The sequence below is a fragment of the Anopheles maculipalpis genome, chromosome 3RL (assembly GCF_943734695.1).
Source record: "Anopheles maculipalpis chromosome 3RL, idAnoMacuDA_375_x, whole genome shotgun sequence".
In the NCBI taxonomy this organism is placed as follows: Eukaryota; Metazoa; Arthropoda; class Insecta; order Diptera; family Culicidae; genus Anopheles; species Anopheles maculipalpis.
The window spans coordinates 86,415,018-86,434,949 of NC_064872.1; the positions used below are offsets into that span (position 1 = coordinate 86,415,018).

At 42.2% G+C, this 19,932-nt stretch overlaps 4 protein-coding genes across 4 annotated transcripts in view; 2 read left to right on the plus strand and 2 right to left on the minus strand.

The window, feature by feature from the left end:
• Positions 1 to 19,932, plus strand: part of LOC126563470 (acireductone dioxygenase) — a 568,562-nt gene that overhangs the window by 353,450 nt on the left and 195,180 nt on the right. The gene's annotated exons all lie outside the window — the stretch shown is intronic.
• Positions 1,039 to 11,255, plus strand: LOC126563625 (uncharacterized). The gene is made up of 6 exons (XM_050220269.1): positions 1,039 to 1,174; positions 4,418 to 4,558; positions 7,760 to 7,907; positions 8,006 to 8,544; positions 10,718 to 10,917; positions 10,998 to 11,255. The coding sequence occupies exons 1-6, from the start codon at positions 1,039 to 1,041 to the stop codon at positions 11,253 to 11,255; spliced, it is 1,422 nt and encodes a 473-aa protein (XP_050076226.1).
• Positions 17,279 to 18,136, minus strand: LOC126561119 (chymotrypsin-2-like). The gene has a single exon (XM_050217064.1). The coding sequence runs from the start codon at positions 18,134 to 18,136 to the stop codon at positions 17,279 to 17,281; it is 858 nt and encodes a 285-aa protein (XP_050073021.1).
• Positions 18,704 to 19,510, minus strand: LOC126561120 (enteropeptidase-like). Its single transcript, XM_050217065.1, has one exon. It carries the CDS (start codon positions 19,508 to 19,510, stop codon positions 18,704 to 18,706), a length of 807 nt encoding a protein of 268 aa, XP_050073022.1.

A 19,932-nucleotide genomic window follows, 5' to 3' on the forward strand; every position in this document is an offset into this window, starting at 1 on the left:
CCAGCAGTGTCGTGACGGATGCTGGGTTGTACGTACGAGTGTCAAGTGGAACCCTTCAACAAACCGGACGAACACAAACAGAATCGAAACGAACAGGAATTAACAAAATCGGTGTCAGAAATGTATCCACCATGAAAAAAAAATACCTTTTTTCTTGTAAAAAACGCACTGAGGCCCGAACAAAACAGTTGACTGTGGCTCACTCTGTCTGCTAGTGCCTGTGTGTGGTTGTATGTGTTTGTAGGAAGGAATGTTTATGCATTTCGGACGCTTCGAATTTGGTTTCGCATCGCTGGTATTATGTCTCGCCGGATGGATTAGTTCGAACATTTTTTCCCCCTCTTAGTGACCCAATGCCCCTAAAACACTTATTTTTGGACAGTTGGTGGTCGTAGAAATTGAAGAAATTAAAAGCAAATTTGTGATAAGACTAGCTGCCACCTTAAGTATCAATTCTTCAGCGCATAAGGAGCGCTTCGGGAAGAAATCCTTCACTGCTTTAACGTATCAACATTGGAGCGATTGCTTATCAAATGCAGCTCAGCTAACGGGCCAGCACACATTCGGGCTGATGATTTATCTGATAGTGAAGCCCCACCTCGTCACTCTCGGTCTGGCTCCTCGGGCCACCCAATTACAAACACTTCACGGCCAGTTGCACAGTGGCGGACGCTTTGAAGACAGTATGAACTGACCCGCTTTTTAACAGTGCGTCAGAGTGAAATTTTTCGTACCTCACAACACGCCCGTCCACCTTACAGATGATAGCTCGCATATATGTGTGTGTGTGCCGTGATCCATCTTGCCATTATGCGAATAATAGCGTTCACCACCTCGCTCATTGCATGCCACCATGCTTACCTTCTTCCGTTCTTTTTTTACTCTTCTTCTTCTCCTCAATTCGGTTCCATACGGAATCTTACCGGCCAGCGTCGCACGATCGGAAACATCGCGCCCAAAAAAATACATATCGGAACACCTTACCGGCCGGAAGTGTGTGAGCAACGCGACGCGAGGTACGCCAGTGCATCGATAACCATGGCGATTAGCATAGGCAGGCGGAACGAACGACGGCCAACGGTAGTGTTGGTGGGGTTGGCGTTGATCGTCTTCACCGGAGTGACCGTTTCGGCGCAGGAACCCGGTAAAGCCGAGGTGAAAGTGGAAAAGTCAGGTAAGTGTGTGGAACATGTTCGTGTGGGTATGTGTGAGTGAATTATTGATTAGGGGAGATCACTTCAAGGCAATCGAGGTTCCGGAATGTTCACCTAATTTAGGAAACAATGTTATGCTTTTAATAGAGCAGTTTCGTATATTTTAAAACATTCGAAGAGTAACGTTCGGAAATTGATCATACAAAGGACTTCCGAGGACCAAGGCAAAAACTCGTTGGAACATAATCTTCAAAGTTGTATAACCCAGGAAATGCTTAACAGGAAATTTTATCTGGTGACCAATGCTTAAAAACACAGCCTCGAAAACGAGGACTTCTTCAGATTCAATCACTATTTACTACAAAATTTGAATTTTAATCAATTTTTTAGAAAATACAATATTGTGAAAACATACCATATAGAGTTGTTGAAATTAGAAATATTTATTATTTACGAAAAAATAATAAAATAATAGATTTTTTAATATACAACAATCCTACAGGGTTGACAATTCATCACATTAAAAGCAAAACAAATAGACATCATCACTAAGAGTTCCCGTAGGAATAACTAGCAAATGAAAGCAAACAAATAGTCCAATCTCAATCATCATCTTTAAATATTGAAACAAGCTTCGATGGCACTGGTGGTCCACAAACGAACCTAACTAATCGCCATCCCCATACCATAACCGGTACCGCTGCTTTAACTCGCAACATCTCACAGACATCGTTTATGTTACCTTTCGCGTTGCAACCCATCTCTCGTCCGTTTTTTCCCTTCACGCAGTGATGATGAGCCATTAAGCTAAGCTTCAGTACCATCAAGCGTCTTCACTCTGGCGCCCAGTTGGAAATCATCTCAATTCCTTCTCCGGTAGCGGACACCTAATGGAACTTTTTTGCATCGGGCACGCAAAATCGGAAAGATCCGACCAATTCCATGGCATGTTTCTATTGCTCTCTGTCCGTTCCATTTGTACCTGGTTGGCGAATGAGAACTCCACACAATGAGCAAACAAATCAACCGTAGCTTCCGCCCTGTACGAAGACGAGCAGGCAAGGGATTGTGACAACAACAGCAACTAGCGTTCACACCACCAAAAAATAAGTTTGACCGTTGGGGAGAGTAGTTTTACTTTCTACTAGCTCGATTTGGTGGTACACAAATCGATGTTTGTTTTGATGCGTTTGTGGATGAAGGATCTTCTCTTTTTCTTTCTCTAACGTGCTTAACGAATAGCGTGTACAAAATTTAGCTCTAGAGAAAGTATTACAAATGACGGCTACACCCTTGGAATCTGCCGTAGAAAACGAAAACAAAAAGACACGCCCGAGCTTCGGACGATTATCGTAATCATGGCAAAGACTCCTGGCAGCTAACGACGCTTACACGAAAGTTCAAGGTCGTTTTCCATCAAGCGCAGGGTCATCTTTGACCTTTAAATAAGGTGCATCATTTGTATGCGAGTGTGACAGCTCGATGATGGAAGGAATTATGCTGGACGATTGCTGGAACAAAAAGAAGAAATTTCTACTATTTTGTCATAGCATTTCTCGAGATAGGAGATATAAAAATTTCATACTGATTTGCACCCTACTTTTACGACGGAAACGTTCACGCAATTAAGTTGACCTGGTTCACTATTTCAAAGAGAAAAACTTTTTTTCCTTCCATTAAATTACACGCATTTCAAGGAGGGTAATCGAGCCGGATCGGCTTGGAAGCTTCCAGCATCCAACCCGACACCCATCCGGACACGAAAGTGAATTGTAAATCAATAGAAAATCTACATTTCTTTTGGTTCACACCGGAAAAGCGCTGGCAAAAGCACGACAGCAATAAAAAAAAGGGATAGGGAATCCATCCAAGTGGAATAAAATTATGTGGAAATGGTTTTCGATCGTCGTAAAAAGACGCCGCAAAGCATTGCACATAAAAAGCATTCATTTTCAAACGAAAGACTTCAACTGCCGAACAAACGATGAACGCGTAGCGTAGGAAATATTAAAACCATTTCAACTTCAATTGAAAGACTTCAACTCCCAAACAGAAGCGACGAACGCATGCCGCGTGGTGACTCGTATGCAATGATGTCACTCCATTCGACAATTGAAGTGTAATAAATTGAGAATTAGTAAGCGTAGAAAGTGAACCGTACTGAACCGCAACAAAATGTGACAATAGAATGCGGAACTAACACTTGGGCGTTATTGATTTCTTGATTTTGGATTGCGTCTCATTTGTTTATTGTTTATAGGTGCTAACGGATAGCTTTTTTGCAACTCAAAAGAATTCAATTCATCTCCCAAACTCATACAGAAAAGGCTTTCACTTTCCGTTTTCCTTTTCTCGTCTCCGCCCACCCATGTCGTGCTGAATAATCGAGAAAGAGTTTCATCTCACCCGTAATTTGCGTGCCTTTTGCGTGCGTGAGCACGAAAATGTTTGCGATCATGTAGTGTCGAGTATCACACACAGGGAATAAATCGGCCCTTGTACGTGTGTATGACCTACTAAAGCTGGTTTTACGGTCGCGCGAATCCTGTTCCCGGATAGGCAAGGCTGTGTCCTACATACAGCAAAATGGGATTGGCACCGTTTCCAACCAGCCCTTGATAACGCAGTTACGCCTTACATCACACATTGCCTTTGCGAATGGCTTCCCGTACCGCGTTCTGTTGCCTAACGGTGTTCCGGTGGAGAGTAAAAAAAACTGGACCCAGTAATAGTTGCCACAGTTGTTCGTATCCGGTTGCTGCGTCTTCTTTTCTTCCAGCAATCCACTAATTATTGCTAATCTTCAACTCCAATGCTGTAGAGGGCACTGCGTCGAAGCGTTTAGGTTTAGCTGATCTCATTTTACATGGACACACGCTTCTTACGTGACAACACTCGGCCTCGGTGGCGTGTGAATAATTGGAACAAATCCAGAAATGGGTACAAAACGCCATGCACTACATTTAATTCCTTCTCGTGCTTATCGGCACAGAGCAAAACTACGGTCGGGCGATCCGTCCCCCGGAATCGCTCGGAATTGGAACCACAAGAACCGCAGGCTTTAAAACACCCTTACCGTGAACGATGTCTCATTACTTCCATCTGGAAAAAAGGAGTAATTTATCGCTTTATGCTAGCGTCAGCTCTCGGCTCTTTAGAGGCTACGTGGAGGGTCCTCCTAAAACCCCAAAGCTTTATTACACCCCTAACTGACAATTATTTACGATACTTTTTTCACTCATTTCTTTTTCTTCCTTCTACAGCTTCAGTCGATTCTTCAGCCCTGCTCGAGACGGCACTCTGCGCGATCAAGTCCAACCCGGGCCAGTGCGTACGGCAACAGGCAGCCCGTGTGCTGAGCAACTGGGAAGACATTCTAAACGCCAAAAAAATGGATATGCTCGGTAAGTGTTTCGTAGCGGTGATTTGCTTCCCTGCACCCCACGAACGAAATCTAGAATCTCCTTCAGTTCTAGGCCACTGTATTAAGCGGAGCACCTTTGTGGGAGAATTTATTGTAGACTGCTTGTTTATGGCACTGTGCGCCGAAAGGGCATTCTAACGGCAAATCAATGAGGGCTTTGTCTTAACTCATCACTCACCATAACGATACATTTTAAGCATCGTTTCCAAAGGGTAGTTCCAGCCACCAGAGATCACCAGCAGATCTCGCAGAGGTGTAATGGTGTAAAAGGCATGCGGAAGGAATGTTCCGGTTCGGGATCTTTAGCAATAACGGAAGATTTTCGAATTGACCTCCAGGCCTCTAGGCATGAAGTGAAATAACGAGTTCATTAGGGGCGATTCGGCGATCGCTTTATTAATGAATTATTTTATTATTTGATTGATCTGTTTACACAAAACTTTGACTCTATTGAACTCATCTGATATAAAAGAAGATGAAATATTTATCTAAAACTCATTCTGTACTCTTAAAGGTGACGTTATCGCCTATTCAATTAACCCGTAGCTAATAACGCCAAGCAAAGTGCATCGATATGATAACCTTGATTGAGGCAAGCTGTAAAAGAAAAATCACAATCCATTTTCAATTTTCATTTTTTCACTCTAAGTCGCACAAACTTTTGTACCAGTTGCAATCGCGAAACATCATTCCACTTTCCACCAATTAATCATTTCTTCTCCCACATTTGCCTACTTAGCAAAACAATTTGCACGGCTATCATTAACGCCCCAAACAACGATAGCCATCTGCAATGGCTTCATTGTTGATTCACTAAATTAAATCAAAAAGCAGATCAGGAAAAACATCTTCAATAAGGCAATTTTTTGAGAAACAATCCACCTTGAAATGACCGTTTCAAGCGAAAGACAATTATCTAGAAATCGTAGCTTCGTCACTTTAATTAAGGACGATATCAGACGGCAATTGAGTGGCGGAGAGTTTCATTTCGCTTTTCCTTATTTATTTGTGAAAAGACTCAGCTTTTGATGAATTTAGGTTCAAGCTTCTTGCAATCATATATTCCATACGCAATTCTTCCCTTTTACATTTTTTGTCACCACTCCGTGTCATCCTTAAACATGGATGCACAATCAACCATTCAATTAAGAACAACTTTCGCTGTAAGTGATCAATCAATTTTTGTTTTGTCCCACACTTATCGTCTATCGCAGGTTTTTCAATGAACCATTCGAATCAATTTCATTTTCTGCATTAAGTGAATTTAACTTTCTTTCTTCCTTACATCGTTTTTCATCCCCACCCAGCGCATTCACCGACTCGCAGATTCTAATGCTTCACGTTCATCCTAAAAGGGCAAAAGCATCTCCCTTTCATCCATCGTTCCCAGCAAAGATTTATTTGAACGACCATCGGACGATTTCAATAATCGTGCCTTTGGGAAAATGTGCCTGAGCGCATACGATAACCGTATTCCGATAAAGGGCTGACTTTTCGTTCCCTCGCGAAACGAAGCATACCGGTAGCGTATGTACAGTACGGCAGATACTGAAGCACAGTTTTGCTGCAGTTCCATTACAGCCGAAGCAAGCGAAGAAAAGGTCATCTTCGTTGGTTTTGTGCATCGATCACGGTAAGGATCGTGTCGGTGTCGTGCAGTGGAAAATGGAAAGTCACTGTCACTTCCCACGAGCCGCATCTGCCGTATCATCATGCAATAGCCGTTTACCAGTACCGGTAGCTCGGCGTTCGTATGGTGCCCAATTATGTCGCTGCCCGAATGCAACAACCACTCCATAAGCATCGAACGGCGAAATAACTAAACGACCAGAGAAGCGTGATTACTTTCTTCCCTGCACGAAAAAAACGCGCTGGAAACGATTCTTCAAGAAGATTTCCGATACCGGAAGATGTTGCTGCTGCTGCTGTTGTGCTTTCCCTTTTCTTCTATCGTTCATCTCAAAAGGATGACTTTTTGTTTTGGCATGTTTGGCATTAGCACACACACACACACGTATGTTTACACAACCATTTAAAAGAAGACGATGGAGCACAAAAACGTGGTGGGATTTTCGTAATGCATTCCTGGCGGGATTGGAAAAACGATGTCTTTCCCTGGGAGAAACGACGTGTTAATCCGACAGTCTATGTTTTCTTGGCATGCGGCATGGTTGGTTGTTGAGCGGTGAATAAACGCATGCTGACAGATGTCTTCTTCAGCACGGAGTGGTTGGAATGTAGAAAGGAAATTTTCATACCACCAGGAGTTAAAAGCGTCATGTAGGAGGAATTTGACCCACAAAAAAGCTGTTAGTGAGTGGCAAAACTATTTTGCTAATTTACTTTTTTTCGTTTGCTTTGTTGCCTTATGTGTCGTTTAAAATATCTACATAATTTTATTTTCTGAAAGGGTGAACATTCTAAGCAATCTTGTATCAAAAGATTACAATTCATCGTTAGGCGATGAACCCTAAGCTACATCATTTATCTTGCAACATTATTGCTCTTGCACATCGATTTACTGGTGACAGTTGTAGAAAGAAGTACTTCCTTAGATTCATCCGTCCATCCTACAACGAGTAACTGGTTGTTGTAGCCGTCTTCAGTGTCATCTGGATTCAATTACTCGCCTAGCTTCAGCTGCATAGGTGGCACTGCTTAAAAAACTAGCCTTGTAGCGAGCCCCTCAGTGTACAACCGGTTCGAGCATTGCCCGAAAAGATCTTCTTCCCCGGTGGGCAATCCTCCATCCATAACCCATCGGACATGCCGATCCCGCAATATTATCAGGAATTGGAGCACAACTGTAAAAACAGGATTATGGCTCTACTTTCATGCGAATCTATTGCCCGTAGACGATTCGCGCTTCATTCGCTTGTAGTGAAGATAAGAAATCTCTGTGCGCGGCGGAGTGGTTGACCCGGTTCGAAAGTGTTTCATCATCCTGAGATATGAGGGCAACACAATTTACATGCTTTATGGCAACGGAAATTCACTTTCAATTAAGCATCTAGGAAGCGCTTCGTGAAAAGTGCGTTTTGGATTTTAAGACGATTTGTTTCATCGGGGCACATTCATTGCTTTCTTAAGCGAAGGCAGCTTAGCTGGATTACACTCTTAGCTGTTATTGTTGACTACTGACTAGACTAATGTATCATTTTTGTCCATTTATTCACTTTAGTCGAAGCCGATAAAGAGGTAACAGCACGACAGCAAAGCCGAGGTCTCAGTGATGCCGAGATTGCACGCGGTAAACCCTCCACACTGATGGGGCAGATCGAAACCGGACTGGGTGTACTCTCGGAGTTCGTTTCCGAAAGTGTCGATGAGTCAGTATCTTTTGGCGTGATGTCTCCCGTAACCTAGTTGCAATTTATATTTTTTTCTAAAATCTACATTCCCCACACCCCCCCCCCCCCCCTTCCAGATATGTCTCCGACAAGGAACAGGGCAAGGAAGAGGAAGCCTCATCTAAGACGCATCTGCATCATCTGCTGAAGCTAGGTAACGCAGCCGGTAACGCCGGCACGGCCGGTGCTCCCGTCGGTCGGGCGGACTCCGACGACGAGGACTACCGCGATCAGCTCGCTGCCGTGGAGGATGGTTTGGTGGATTATGCTGGCTTGGCGGGCGGCCCGGATAAAGCACTTGGTAGAGGCAAGCAAGAGGGTGACCAACTGGATTATGGGTTTGGTAGTGGCGAACCTAGTGCTGGTCATGGAGGTGGGTCTCGTAGCGCCATTGGCGGCGATAGGACGGCTACAGGCTATAGTGCGGTGCAACACCAACAGCAGCAGGACCGTGTCGGTCGGGGATTGGCGAGCGATGAGCTGGTAGCCGGGTCGTCGGTGGCCGACGGACGTCGTTTGGTGTCGCCGTCGAAAACCACTGCCCGGCCAACTGCTATCGCAGCCGTTCGCTTCGATGACGACGACGACGACGACGTCGGTGAACTGCGGAGACGACGTACGCACACCAATGGGCGAGACCTTCTCGTGCCTTTCTATGCTTTGAGTATATTGGGTCCAATTTTTGTGCTAAAACATCACGCAACCCGAAACCCAACCACCTAGCCCCCTCAATACCTCAAACCCCGAAGCCGAGTTTGTTTGGGGCAGGATCCTGGTTAGACCTCTGACCTTGGTTTGGTTTTGCCATATTGAGGAGTTTTACTCCGCAAATCCTTATCCCTTGTCTGTTTAATGTTCAGTGCGTTGACTTTGACGACTGTCAGCAGCATTCGGGCGTTCTGTTTTTAAATCCCCGTAGAAAGGATACGATCCTTCTACTAACCTCGTTACCAGACAACGAAAGTAGTGGATTGTAGTTCTTGTAAGACCCAAACTGATTAGGTTTTTATTTTTTATTTTTGGTTTTCCACGTTAAAAGTGATGATTTTTCTTCATTTTATTTGTTTGTAACAAGCATTATGTTCTTCCTATTCGTACATAATGGTTTACAGTGTAAAGAGATTAGTAGTTTTGCAGTTGGAGTGTTTGCTCCAAAGCCGCTTGGGCATAATTCAACTTTTTCCAAACAACACACCCGCTCAATATACTATCACAGGAACAGAAACACAACAACACGTAAGGAAGAGTCAACGCCTTCCCAACAACACGCTTCACCAACACCAGCAGCACCATGTCTATGTTTGAGTACTCAAAAAACAAAAAACGATCGCATAAATCTACCAACCGAGACACAAAAATTATCCAAAAAACAAAAATCCATTGGTCACCTTCTGGGTACGGAATGCATGTGGCATCGGTATCGGAATGTGGCTAGAAAATACCGATTTTGGCTTTGGCACATCGATTAATCGCTGGTTAGAAAAAAAAAACATCAAAGCATGCTGCATTCATCCATACTAAACCAAACATCAAGACAACACACCCATCATTACACACCATCATCATCATTTACACACTTCCCGCACTCATCTGATTCACATAATTACCATCAGCAACACCGGATTCATCATCATTATCTGCTTTTTATCATTACGGAGCGTGGGCGCCTTAAGCGACTTAGGCTCCCCTGCTCATTATCGCCTGCATGCATCAATAGGTGGCGTCCACGCCTTCACATTTTTTACATGTTGGTTTGCATGTGCCATTTTCAATTGCAGTTGTTTTGTGCCATTTGTAGTATCATGCTTGATTGGTTTTTGTTTGCGTTTGCGCTTTGTTTTGTTCCGTTTTATGTTTCTTTTTCCTGTGGAACTTTATTCGTACCGTTGCGTTATTGAGTTATTTGTTTGTTTGGTTTTTGTTTTACGCGTTTTTTGCACTTTCTTTTGTGTCTGCGTTTAAAAATTGTTGTGTTTACTTGTATCTTTTCTATCTCTTTTTCATCTCTACCATTTATCTGCTTTCATATATTTGTCTTTTCTATTGTATTTGTTCACAACTTTTTTACTCATACAAGCTTTTTTGTTTGTTAAAGCAATTTCTTATTTTTTACATGATTTCGATACATAACTCTACTTGTTTGTTTATGACCTTGTTTTATTAATATCAACTGAAGAACGAACAGGCCGTATTACTAAATAATTATTTTTTAATGGAACAAAATAAAACAAAACAATTGGCAAACAATTTCATCCCAAATCATCATCAGCCTGGAAGAAGAAAGACGCTTTTAAACGCTTTTTAGTTATTTTCTTTACCCTAATTATATTTAATCCTATTAACATTGTGAAGTAGAAATTCCCTATTTGTCTAACTGCTTGTTAGTTAGTTTCCCGAACCCCCATAGCATATGCTTATCACCCTCTTAGTATCGTGTGTGTTTTTTCGTGTGCTTTTGTTGTGTGCAAAAACAAAGAACCGCAAGCAGCGAGAAGACAAACGATATTGTTTGGTTTTTGTGCGTGTTTAATCAACTTGTTGCTTTAGTTTTTGCTAACCGTGTCCGCAGTAGAAATCCGTAGTCCCGTACTAACGCAAAACATCATCATGGATGGTGAACGTATCTGAGCTTTATTAACATTATTTTCTTTCATTCCTTTTATCCCCAACTCATCATTGTCGCCTCCATATGCCGTGTTGTTTGATGCTTGGCATATGGAAAACACATTATTTTAATTCTTGCAATACACCCCCACCTACACACAATCGAAATGCATCCGCACCCTTAGGCAAACGCAAGGGCAAGAAGAAGAAGACCTTCATGAAGCTTTTCATTCTGGGCGCGGCCCTTAAGGCCAAGATTGAGCTGTTGCTGAAGATTTTGTCCTTTAAGCTGCAGCTAAAGTTCTTCGCCGTTGCACTGATCGGTCTGCTGATCAACATCGCACGGTTCTGGATTGACTTTAAGAAACAACCTTCTCCACAAAAGGTAAAAGTGATCAACGTAACTACGCAACCGATGTTTTCCAAGAGCAACAATTCTAACATTTTTTCTCTTATGCATTACAGGTGATTTATTACGAACATGCCCAGCATCAGCATCACTACGACGATCACGGTGATGGTGACTTCGGTGGCTACTGGAAACGATCGCTTCACAATGTCCACGACGAGGAGGCTAACTATCAAGGTGGACACGATCGTGCAGAACGTTACGACGAACCGTACCTGTACCGTAACCCCAAGTACAACCCGTCCGCCAACCATTACGCGCCCCAGCTTGCCGATCCGCACGCGATGGCGTACCAGCAGCAGCGGCCATACTGAGAAGCATTTCCCCTAGCACGGTTGTTGCTAATCCCTCCTTTTGCTTAGCAAAACAAGGGCAAGAAGGCTCGCCGTTTTATCATCTTCATCATCATTGTTGTCATCATTGCTTTTTTCATTCGTTCAATTTGTACAAATTTCCAAACACGAGAACGTAGAACGCTCGCTTCATATCGGGGACAACTGCATGCCAAATGTTGTCTCCCAATTGGATGCAGGTTGTGTCGATCTGCTTGCTTGCCGGTTTTTGGTTTGGTGCGACAGTTCAACAAGATCAATCTTATCACAAGAAATCTAGAAAGACTAAATCTTGCGAAATCATTAGGGGTCTTCAAAGCGCTCTGCACACCGATCGAACGGTGGAAGCGATGGACGGAGGGCACAGTTAATTTATGAAAACCGTTAATTTATTGCTATTTATTTTGCACGCCCAAAGACGTCGCTTGTTCTCCTGTTTGTGTTTGTGTTGAAGAGATTTTAGGGGTTTAGGACCAGTGTTCTGGGCAAGCGTCTGTGTGGTCATGCAGTCATGGCTACGGTAATGATTCTTGCTGCTCAATTGTTTTCCTTTTTGCGGTTTGCGTAGTGAACTAAAACTGTTAGTGTTGTAGGTTAATAAATGCCTTTGTGAAACGAAAACACACAGGTACATAGTGGACGAGCGTATGAAAGTGTTTCCAAAACTGTTAAAGCATAAAATAAATGGGTTAAAATTAAAGATAGTTTCTATCAATCGAATTCTTCTCAGATATCATAATCTGAATGCGTTTCCGCCCATTGTCTGTACAAATATTGATTTAGTTTCGTTTCATTTCATCTCATTTCATTTATTAACTTAATATTTAATACAGAAAAATTGATACTGAATATCCGAAATGCTTCGCAACAAATTGGGGCAAAATTTCATAAATTTAATAATTTTAAATTAAATATTCTCTGCATTCCGACACATTACTAAACTGATTGATTACACGACCATCCACAAACCTTGACTGCCAAAATTTATGCTCATGAGCCATAAAAATGTAATAAAACCGAAACATATGGACACACGAACAACGAACTGTTCAACGAATTTGCCTTTGTCTCACGGTACACTTACATACATTTACGCTTTCATTCATGGATATTTATTTTTATAAGAGTGGCTTTGCGATATAGAAATATCGCTTAGCCACCCAGCCACATTCGCTGGGTTCACCGGATAATGCACCCGTACATGCACGTACGCACCGACACATTTATCGTACCATTTATTCCAATCACAGTTTTGCAATCGCGACCCTGTGTGCGAACTCTCTTTTGGCAACTATTTTTATTCTGCTGTTGTAGAACAACATTGTAGAACATCACGCACGCAGATCTACTAGCCCCTTGGTTCGATACATTGTATCGTTCATTTCGGGGACCGGGTATACCGAGCATCCCGCGATCGCTTGACCAGACAAACGACAAACTATTTCCAGTGGGAACGATTCGTTGTCGTTGACACACCAAGCTGCGACTGAAACGATTGCGGCTGAGGGTGCGCTATCGGTCATCCCATCATGATTGCCCGCTTACCATGCATGACAGGTTTGTCACCTAGAGCACGTTTTGTAGCCACCGGTGTAGCAGGGCAAAGGGAAGCAGTAGACTTGGTAGAGAAGTTGAATGAACATGCTCTTAGGTGGTAAGCTTCGAATTTTTATCGCACAATGGAATTTTTAAACATTTGTTTGAGTTTTTTCATTACCTATCAGCAAATGCTTTATTAATGTAAAACTAATATTTTCCCATTAAGATATTTGTTGAAGGAATCGAAGAACCGTTACATTACAAACTTTCATCAACATTTGTTTGTTATATTTGCTATCACCTTTGGCATTATGTCGGATCCAGGATTGAAGAGGATTGTGGCATAAATAACTCTGAGTATCTTCCCCTTGCAGTCCTTTAAAGGACGAGACTTCTTCGTCGATGATGTCTCTAGCTTGATAAGGTTCCGAGACTGTCCGAGCCCGCTCGAGTTCGTTCAAGCCAGTCCGATCCTCGGTTCAGCGTTGAGTGCGCACTATGTGTCGAGTCCCACATCCCACTGTTTCAACCCATCGATCAGTTCACTTCGTCAGGAAGAAACTATGCTTGATCAATGCCATTGACATCACATCCCATTCACAACACGTCCCAACGTCCGACCCGATGAAGACATCAAACTCCAACCCGTTGGCTGAAGCGAGCCTCAAAACGTGCGTGTGCGCGTACGTGCACCTTGGCCACAACATACAACGCGATTTTCCGTTGCCTCACGGTGTGATAAAAATAAACTTCCCGCTGTCCGCGCACTAGGCTTTATGCGTTTTTAATTGAAACAAAGGCTACGTACGCTTCATCGCCTCTGGTTTTGCTGTGGGGAATGTGCAATGTGCATCGCAGCAGTATGGGTATGCGCAATACGTTGGAAAGCCACTCAAAAAGACAGCAGCGTCAGTGCAAGCGATGAACGGGTTGCGTTGCTTGTTGGCTATTTTTCGTTTTCTTATCCTTCCATGATTTTCTTTTGATTGCATGAATAATTCACACGGTCAAATTGGTTTGGGCTATTGGTGCTGCGGTTGGGGCGACGTTTGTTTTCGTGGGCATACGTGAGCCTGTTCCAGCTGATATCTCCTCAAACCTCGGTCAAGAGCAGTCGGTCGAATGGGGCGTAACAAATGGGAGCATTTGGTGAAACTGAGGATTTAAATTAGGGCACGGCTTTGGAATTTCGATACACAGCTTTTACATAAATTTTGACAACATTCATAGGAAATGTTTAGTGTGTTATATTGAAGCAACTTAACGGACAGAAATGTAAAATATTGATGAAAGCATTAATCGTTAAACATACAATTTCTAATGTTGTACAGCTTTAGATACCTTAAAATGCTATCCATTGACTATTTTTGATCGTTTGACGTGACCTACCGTTGATGGCAACAACGCACTATAAACGTATGTACTAGTGTGCTGCTTTCTTAATTTCCCTGCTGCACTAACAAATGCATTTACCACCTTGAACGTGAACACTACCCGCGTATATCCTCACAGCGACCCGTGTACATTCAACTTTCCTTAAGGACGGTCCTCACACCTCCTTAAGGCCGGAAACCAATAGTAGAGCTTGCTGCAATGAATTACTTTCAACGCCTATTGGTAATCTTTCGGTCGGCACGAATTACACGTGACATTAATAACTGATCGATCGGTGGACAATTTCATTGGCAAAGTTTTTTTTTTGCATTGCATGTTGTTTTAAATTCGACTCAAATTTTCAATTTATGAACGAATTTAACTTTCGATCGATTTTTGTTACTTCTTTCTACTATCCCAGTTCATTCCTCCGTGCACGATGCACCTTCTGTAGGTCAGGAAGCAAACGCGAAGTAGAATATTAATTTTTTTTCGGCACTTTCTTTAGCATAGAGTGGAGGCACGTCCACTAAACTTGTCAGTGTCACATTCTTCGCTGCCCTGTTTGGTGCCTGATGGATTCACCTAAATAAGGGCTTAATTTCATGCGCAGGCGTACCGAGATCAAGTAAAAGGGGTGAAGCGTGTGTGGAAAGAGAAACAAATGTTCGTACTTAACGAGTGAAAATGGACATTAAATTTATTTGAAATCATTCCAAAGATCCACACACGGGCTGGGAACGACATTGAAGAACGCGTTTCAGCCCATGTTTGGCCCCCCAATTCCAGTTGTGTAGAGCTGGTTTGCCACGAGCAACAAATCAAACTCACGTTTAGGGTAATTACCAACACCCAGAAAACTTGTGCGTTTGTTTGAAATTGTTTGCTCGGTGGGTCACGTTCGTTGAAAGGCTTAATGGTCTTTTGATGATTTCTTTTTAAAGGAAAATACTTTTCACTTTTTATTTCATGTTTCCTTTTCAAGCAAAAGCGATGGAAGAGGCGCAAAATAGTTTGTAGAAAGAGTTCTTATAAATAAATTCATATGATAAAATTTTATTCCTAATCTCATTATATGTGTAATGTGCACCTTTTTTGGAATTTTGGCAGTAAGTTGTGTATAAGGAATATATTAATATTTACTCTACAAAACAATACCAGTAGAGTAGTACCAGTGGAGTAGTAAGACAAAAGGTACACTTCGGAAGCAAATGTAAAGGCATCACATCGTTTTATAAAACTTTACAAAATATAAATATTTACCATTCTACCATTGAGGCATTCTGATGAAAACTTCTTAAGCTATGTTTATAAATCGAACACATAATTCGAGTTGTCCGTAATCCAGTCACGTACTTCCGATATTCGCACGAAAACAGTTGGATAATTTTCGGTGCACGGATTAAAGATACTTAGAACTCCAATCAGCAGACGACCACTATCATCTTCAATGGCCAACCCAGATCCATATCTTTGATAGCAGAATGCACCTCCTACGTAAGCATTCGTACAGATATGATGTGATTCAATAGACGCTTGAGGATGCAGCTGACTACAGTCCGCGTTCGTCAATATCTGGTTGCGCACATACCGCACCAATCCTGAGGTTCCTATGTTTGTGCCCTCTTTCCTCTCGTGCTTTCGGGAATCGGTTAATCTTGGCAAACGGATCGGCTGCACAAATTTCGTGATAGTTACCGGATGTTCCAAACGCACCGTAGCAATGTCCTTCAGCGGGTGAAGCTGCACATCGCTTGCTGAATCCTCGGGTCTGCTAGCCCCTCATGAGTTCCAAATAGTGCATCTCCATAGGTTATATTAGCACGGTTTATACTGCTGCGCAAAAGGCTTGCGGCCGTAAGGACGTAGTTCGGTGTGATGAGTGATCCTCCTCCACGCGTACTACCACGATCAACATCATTGCGTATAAACAACTCAGTATGGTACGGAAACTGTATAGGACGGGCAAGAAAGCCATGCACAGCAAAGCTGTTTGAATCTTCCATTTTGTTTGGTCCTTCGGCCACATGTGACGATGGGCCTGGATTCTGCATTGCCTTCGCAATTTTCTGCATTGGTATTTGCAAAATGTCCCTTCCCGTTGCAGATGCTATAACAACACCAATCACAACAAACACTGCTGAGAGCTGCATCGTAGAGCTGTATTTCAACTCCACCGGATTAAGAAATACTGATAGCTCATAATCGTTCGAGACTGGTTTATATTTGACTGGTTCGAGCTGATAGGCTTACCGTCATTATATGATAAGAAAACAAGGTGTTAAAATGACCACTGATATCTGTTGCCTATTTTAGCATGCAGTTACAAATACTCTTATCAGTCTCTCAATAATCAGACTATTCCGGATTCCGGATACGAGACTCATAAAAGAGTGCTTCCCTTTAATTGATTATCTTGGAACCCGGATTTCCGAAGACATAACATGCGAGAAATGCAACAAACCAATGGCAACGTCTCAGATAAGAATGATTGATTATTGGGCTTTCTAGACCACTACTGAGCAAATAAAATCCTCTGCAATAAGCCGTTGGAAAGCGTGGAACAATTTAAGCAGCAAACAGCTATCATCACTGCAGAAATTGTACCTTTTTTGATGACATAAAATAGCACTTGGAGAGCTACTTCAAAGAATAAACCGTGCATGAGTCTGCATGATATGCTCAAGGTTAGATACGCTGGAACACAAGTTTGTTTTGTGCACCAGAGTGACAGTTAAATGCAATTTCCTGCTACTGGCCCTTAAAAGCATTACACCCAACCTCTCCTCTAGTACATGTCCTCTGTTTGTCTTTGATAAGTAACATTTATAGAAAAAAATCGTATCGTTATCACAACGTTTGTTCGCAAACTGTGTCATCAACATTGGTTTAGAAATCTTAAAATGTTCACTAGAGCTCATGTTAAATTGCAACACATAATAAACCAATTTTATCATTGCAAAAAAAAAACAATGAAATGCACATTAACATAATTTGTAAAATTCTTTCGCATAACTTTATATGATTTTATAAAACAACACTTTTCACATCCCATCATTTGAGCATTCTGACGAACATTTGTATTCCCTCTTTTATAAATCAAATACATAATTCGAGTTGTCAGCAATCCAGTCACGTACTTCCGATATTCGCACGAAAACAGTTGGATAATTTTCGGTGCATGGATAAAACAAAGATATGACTCCAATCAGCAAAGGACTACCCTGATCATCAACGGTCAATCCAGATCCATGCTTTTGATTGCAGAATGCACCTCCTACGTAAGCATTCGTACAGATATGATGTGACTCAATAGACGCATGAGGATGTAGCTGACTGCAGTCCGCGTTCGTCAATATCTGGTTGCGCACATACCGCACCAATCCACCGCTTCCAATGTTTGTGCCCTCTTTCCTCTCGTGCGTGCGGGAATCGGATAAACTTGGCAAACGGATCAGCTGCACAAATTCCGTGAATGTTACCGGATGTACCAAACGCATCGTTGCAATGTCGTACAACGGGTGAAGCTGCACATCGCTTCCGGTGAAATTAATTCGCTGAAGCCTTGATTGGTCCAATCCATTGTCTGTTCCGAGTAGAGCATATCCATAGGTGATGTTAGCTCGCTCTATGCTACTGCGCAAAAGGTTTGCGGACGTGAGGACGTAGTTAGGTGTGATGAGTGATCCGCTTGCAAGAGCAGTACCACGATCAACATCGTTTCGTATAAACAACTCGACATGGAACGGAAACATGTCCGGGCGGGCAAGATAGCCTTGCACAGCAATGTTATTTGAATCATCCTTTTTGCTTGGTCCTTTGGCCACATCTGATGAAGAGTACGGGTCCTTTATTAAGTCGTTGCTTATATTGATTGGTATTTGCTGAAAGTCCGCTCCTGTTGCAGATGCTACAACAATGCCAATCACCACAAACACTGAGAACTGCATCATAGAACTGAATTACCACTCAACCTTACTAAGAAAAACTAATAGCTCTAAATCGATTGCACCTGGTTTATATTTATCTGTTCCGAACTGATAAGCGAGAGTTCTTCCCTTTATCTTGATGAATTTAACAAAAAAACGCTGGTTGATTGTGGAACAGGGTAGGGAGTAATTATTGTTATCTTCCCGGATTTCCGATGACATTACAACACATCGATGATTACACCCCTGATAAGAATGATTGATTATTGGGCTTTCTAGTCCTCTACTGAGATAGAACCTCAGAAATAGGTTAACAGTCGTTATGAACTTTAGAAAGCTTTAAAGCAAAGTTTGCCTTAATGTATAAATATTTGCAACATTTTTTATTTATTTCACATACTCTAAACTGTACTAAAAAATACTATGAAAAGGTTGTAATTTCGTTTTTACTTGGCACTTTATCCTCAAGTGAAATGTCATTTTTAGTTTGTTTGGCTCATAATACCGATCATATATTTCAACATTCCTTCTAACACTTGACCGATTGATTTGAACTTGCAATATTCCTACAAACAATTTACAGCTCGTTTATAAATCGAACACATAATCCGAGTTCGCAGCAATCCAATCACGGAAATTAGAAACGCGTGCATAAGCGGTTGGATAATTCAAGGAACATATATAAATAATACAGGTAACTCCAACCAACACAGGACCGTTTTCGTCTTCTATGATGAGTCCCGACCCATGACTTCTGCCGCAAAAATCTCCTCCCACGTAAGCATTCGTGCAGATGTGCTGTGCATCGATGGACCTCACTGGATGTAGTTGATTGCATGCATTGTTGCTCAATATCTGGTTGCTCGTATACCTGGATATTCCAACGTTTGTGCCCTCCATTTTCTCGTACGTTCGGGTATCGGACAATCTTGGCAAACGTATCGGTTGCACGTATTTGTTAAACGTTGCCGGATGATCCAAACGAATCATTGCAATATCGTTCAATTCATGATTGAACAGAGGATGAATGAGCATACCGCTTTCGGTGAAGTTGATACGCTGCTCATTCGCTCCATTAGGTACGCCCAGTATTGCGTATCCTTCAGCCTTATCGGTCCATTTTATACTATAATCCAAAAAGTATGCACGCGTAAGGATGTAGTTTGGTGTGATAAGCGATCCTGACGAAACTGAATTAGCATTTATGAACAGCCTAGCGTGGTGGGGAAACTGTCCAGGGAAGGTAGTATATCCGTCCGTAGCGAGCTGATTTGAATTGGCTTTTGCATCCTCCGTCAGGTCCACACTGATCGCACTTAGAAACTGCTGTTCATCACTTTCTATTGCGGACACCGCAGCAACACCAATTACTACAAACACCACGAAGAACTGCATCACAGAACTTTCATGCTACGCACCACAATTCACGTATAACTGATGGCAGCTAGTCCTGTCCCGATGCTTTATATTCTCCTGCGTCGATCATTATCGGTACGCGCGCCATTCTAAACCGAGAGTCATTATGTGATAAGAAAATTAAATCACACCTCACAATTCTTTACTTTATCTTATTGCATGTCTGCAATTTTTTAATACGTCAATGATTCGTGCGACCCGGATTTCGATACACATACCACGTTGGGAAAGTTAATACAGGGAGTAATAATAAAATGGCCAGCACTGTTGATTAGCAAAATTGATAACAAGGTTTCTGTAGCTTGCACTGCGAATAAAAAATGTTTATCGTAAAATTTATCAGCTACGTCATTCAATTTGAGATTATGAATGTGTTTTGAGGCATGTAATTTTCATGATGG